Source organism: Elaeis guineensis, chromosome 12 (genome assembly GCF_000442705.2).
Source record: "Elaeis guineensis isolate ETL-2024a chromosome 12, EG11, whole genome shotgun sequence".
Classification (NCBI taxonomy): Eukaryota; Viridiplantae; Streptophyta; class Magnoliopsida; order Arecales; family Arecaceae; genus Elaeis; species Elaeis guineensis.
In genome coordinates this window covers 12,000,563-12,004,901 of record NC_026004.2, presented here as the reverse complement: position 1 = coordinate 12,004,901, position 4,339 = coordinate 12,000,563, and the positions used below count along the sequence as shown (strand labels likewise).

The window sequence follows — 4,339 nt, the reverse complement described above, 5'->3', positions numbered from 1 at the left end:
TCAAGGATGGTGGTGATCTTCGAGCATGGGGATTATTGTCGATCATCGTCGGTGCATGTATTTGGTCGGTAGGAAGCGAGCTATCAACCTTTGATGGTTGCTGCCGGAAAAACAAGGCGAGGGATACAATGGAAACCTAAAATTTGGGTTATGAATTCAGGGTTTTAATTAAAGTGATGTCCATATACATCACATGCCTAAAGGCAAAATAAAAAAATGTATGAATTAACCTAAAGCAAATGGTTATGGAAATAAATTAATTTGCAAAATACTAGGTGAGAGTAATGAGAAACTATAACATGTCCCTGTTTCAAATGGATATGTAGATTATCTTCTGTGCGAGAGAATGATTGGTCTTTTTTTCACCATATTATTGATTGGATCGCATTTTACATAAATCTAAAAGCATTATATATATATATTTTTTCCATCGATCTACAGGAATCTCTCATGGATGATGCCATGAAAGAAGGTAAATTATGCTTTCATCCTAAAGATACAAATAAAACACCTTGGATGCCCAATTAAAGAACAGAGAATGAAATGATCATTGTCTGGGGTGATCAGAGAACAACATCAACTAGCATCTTACTAGATTAATGGACATCTTACTTCGCACCCTTTCCAAAAAATATGCAGTAATATGGATAGTGCAAGTCCCACTGTTTTTTCTGTCAGAATTGGTTGATTGTTAGCTACAGTTGCTAGTATATATGATGTTTCTCACGTACATGAGTGGAAAAAGACTTTAACGAGTGGCTGCGGAAAAAGGCTGCAATTCAATCCACCAATAAGAATGCAAGAAGTCATTTTTACCCCATCATATATTTTTGTTCTAATAACAATTTGATGAACCATTGCAATACTACCACTCATCAAATTTCTTTACAAGATTTATTTAAGCGAACCTGCCACATGCCCATTGTCTGGCAAATTTTGGCGCTGTAACAAACTACAATAATGGACTGAAGCCAAAGCCAGGCGTCCTTTTGCAGTCCTTTTATTTATTTATTTTTTCCCAACCCTACACAACCCCAACTTTGATGCCTATCCAAGTCTTGGTTTATCCGAGCTAGTTATATCCCCTAACCACGTCATATCTGGCTACGCCTGCTAGCCACAGCACTGCTCGTGCCGCAGTTCCCGGGTGGTGTTAAAGGTCACAAGAGCAACACTATCCTACAAGGAAAATGACCTCATAACCATATACCCAATAATACTTTTCCTCAAGAAAACAAAGTGAAGTAGTAGTGGACAAAAGGCAATATCAGAGCCATAGACGGCTCATGAATTCGAGGGAATCCTGGCGGTGATTTAGTCCGCTGCAAGAAGTAAAAGAGCTGCAGCTTATCAGATCACACAATCCGTTAATCAACGCAGCATCAGCAGCATTAAACACAGCCTACAAACAGTGAGATGGAGAGCTGGCCATCCTCTGTACACCCTCCATCTCCATGCAACAATTAGGCTTGAATGATATCCCTTTATCGCTGCTATCTGCCCCTCAGGCCCTGTTTCAGCAACCAACACAGCTGTTGTGCTCTCCTACTTGCTAGCAAGAAGTAGGTTACGTGCCCAAGGGCTTAGGTTCTCGTCCTGCCCAAACTCCAAAGCTAATGCTACAGCTGTGGAGGATGCGGTATTGTGGTTGTCTGGCTATAGGGGGGTGTGGTGACAGTGTGTGCGAGAGTAGTTGCCAAGGGAAATGAACTGTCCACACGTGTGAAATGGCTATGGGGGCATGATTACTTGTGCTAAGCCCAAGGCGTAGTTTGGGAGAAGTGGCGGTGGAATTTCAAAGCACCGGGGAGAGTGGGAGAGAATGTCTCGTTCTCAAATATCTTTTCTTTCCTATATTTTGCTTTTTAATATTCTTTTACATTACTTTTCCAACTCCACAAGCCACACAAGAATAGACTTACGTAGGCGGGTGGAACTCCTTCCTATTTTCCCAGAAACTCCACAGTCCGCAACCCCCCCCCCCCCCCCTCCCCCTCTCCCTCTCCGTAGTTTTTGTCTCGTGGTACTGGTGGACCTGAAAAGATAGGGAGAGAGGGAGTCAAGGAGGGTTATATATAACCCGGCTGAGTTCTTTTTCCACCACTTTCTGAGCCGGGGCCAGAGTGATCTTTTGAGAGAGAGAGAGAAGGGCCGTTCCAACTTCCAAGGCAAAAAGGGGAAGTTATCCGGTGAAAAGGAGAGAGAGGGTTAGAACTTAGAGAAGAACAGGAATCAGAGAGTTGGGTAGATGGAAGAAGCCCAGGTAGGCAAGTCATCAAGGTTTAAGAGGGTGTGCGTCTTCTGTGGCAGCAGCACCGGGAAGAGGAACTGCTACCAAGATGCAGCCGTGGAGCTTGGCAAAGAACTGGTAGACATTTGGATTCCATATTCTCCTCTCCTCTTTTTGTCTCTCTTATGCTCTCGATTTTTATTGGCTGGGATTACATGGTTGACCAACCGAGTGTCGCATAGGTGGCGAGGAAGGTGGATTTAGTTTATGGAGGTGGAAGCATTGGCCTGATGGGCCTTGTCTCTGAAGCCGTCCATAGGGGAGGCGGCCATGTTATTGGGTAACCACTGGCTTCTTTCTTTTTCCTCCATCTAACTTCTTTATTTCTTGCATGTGTTCATTGATTCATCGTTTTCTTCCTTTTTGATTGTTCTGTTGTAAACTTTTCATTCATTTCAGGATTATTCCGAGGACTTTAATGGGCAAAGAGGTCTAATTCTTGATAACTCTCTCATTTCTCACTCAGATGCCGTCCATCCTTCACTATGATTAACTCTATTTACTCAGCAGCTCACAGGGGAGACCGTGGGAGAGGTGAAAGCAGTTGCAAGCATGCATCAGAGGAAGGCGGAGATGGCTCGACACTCGGACGCGTTCATTGCCTTACCTGGTTTTCTTCTCCCTCGCAGTGATCTCTTTGTTAGCTTCCTCTTTATTTCCTGCTAGATTGTAAACTACGTTATCTTTGTATGTTTTCAATTTAGGTGGGTACGGCACGCTGGAGGAGCTGCTGGAGATGATAACTTGGGCCCAGCTCGGCATCCACAACAAACCTGTAAGCCATATTCCGATCCGATCCGATCCTATCCACCATTTCAATCCTCTATCCAACTATATACAAAAGACTCAAATCGGTCACAATTTTGCATGTAATGGTAGGTTGGTTTGCTGAATGTTGATGGGTATTATAACTCGCTGCTGGCCTTCATAGATAAGGCCGTGGACGACGGCTTCATCAAGCCATTCCAGCGCCACATCATAGTCTCCTCTCCCAATGCCAAGGACCTGGTCCAAAAGCTTGAGGTAACCCAAAAACAGTCCTCTATGACTTGGTCCCTAGTTGTAGTCCTCTTCTATTTTTCAACACCCCTAATATTAAATACAGCAAGTCCATTGTCCATCTCTAATATAATAACTCCCTGTCCAACACTTTTTCTATCTTATATTCTCATGTGATATCTCTTTCCGGTGGGCCTGGGGCCTTTATTCCTCTGATTTTGTGTTCTCAATATGACTTCCTAATCCTTCATTGTTTTTTTTTTTAATAAGAGAGCTATTGTTCAACACGTGACGCAGGAATACGTGCCCGTCCAAGACGCGGTTGTGGCAACGCTGATGTGGGAGAAGGAGCAGGTTGGATACAATTCCTTCCTGCAGGCTGATATCTCTAGGTAGCAGCAATAGCTGCGGAGGGGGAGTAAGAAAAAAAGAGAAAAAAAGGACCATTTGGGTTGGTTTTGTTCTTCAGTTATTTTGTTCCCAGGCTTGGGATGGTAGCCTAGTAGTAGTACTGATGACTAATTGTGTATGTATCTTCTTATCCGTATCCTCTTTTGTCTCTCGTTGTGATCTGATGATTGAAACTGTATATGTACTACTGTACTACCACTACTACTAGGCTCTGCTACATGGAAAGAAAAAAAAGGCAACCCTTTTGCTCATTTATGTGTGCCTTCTCTCTGCTACGCGTGCCATGGTTGTATGCCTCTCTGATGCTTATGTTCTCTTAGCTCTGGGCTATGAGTTGTCCTTCCTTTCCCTGTTCATGTTTCAGGACCTGGGAAATGGGTTTCAGTTTGTAATGATGGTCCTGGCAGCAATCATGGCGACTTAACAAACCGTGGGATTGGTTTCTGAAAGCTCACCTCATTCCCCTCAGCAAAAAGTGGGGCTTGTATTTTGTCTGTTTACCTTTAATGTCTCCTTACACCGTTGTGGCGTGCAGGTACTGAACTGGAGAGTGCCATTCCATCATCTACCGTCATATGTACTCCAAATTATGAGCCTCTCTCTGTTAAATTATCTATTACCACATGTACAAAATTATTC

At 43.4% G+C, this 4,339-nt stretch overlaps 1 protein-coding gene across 2 annotated transcripts; it reads left to right on the top strand.

Moving 5' to 3' along the window:
- The first annotated feature begins 2,109 nt into the window (after window positions 1-2,109).
- Window positions 2,110-3,951, top strand: LOC105055182 (cytokinin riboside 5'-monophosphate phosphoribohydrolase LOG3). Of its 2 annotated transcripts, none has more exons than XM_010936932.4 (7): window positions 2,110-2,368; window positions 2,473-2,570; window positions 2,690-2,720; window positions 2,801-2,900; window positions 2,995-3,065; window positions 3,170-3,313; window positions 3,587-3,951. In XM_010936932.4, the coding sequence occupies exons 1-7, from the start codon at window positions 2,249-2,251 to the stop codon at window positions 3,683-3,685; spliced, it is 663 nt and encodes a 220-aa protein (XP_010935234.1). In that variant the 5' UTR covers window positions 2,110-2,248; the 3' UTR covers window positions 3,686-3,951. The 2 variants fall into 2 exon arrangements, with proteins under 2 accessions (XP_010935234.1, XP_010935233.1); XM_010936931.4 differs by having other exon boundaries at window positions 3,560-3,951.
- Window positions 3,952-4,339: the final 388 nt, after the last annotated feature.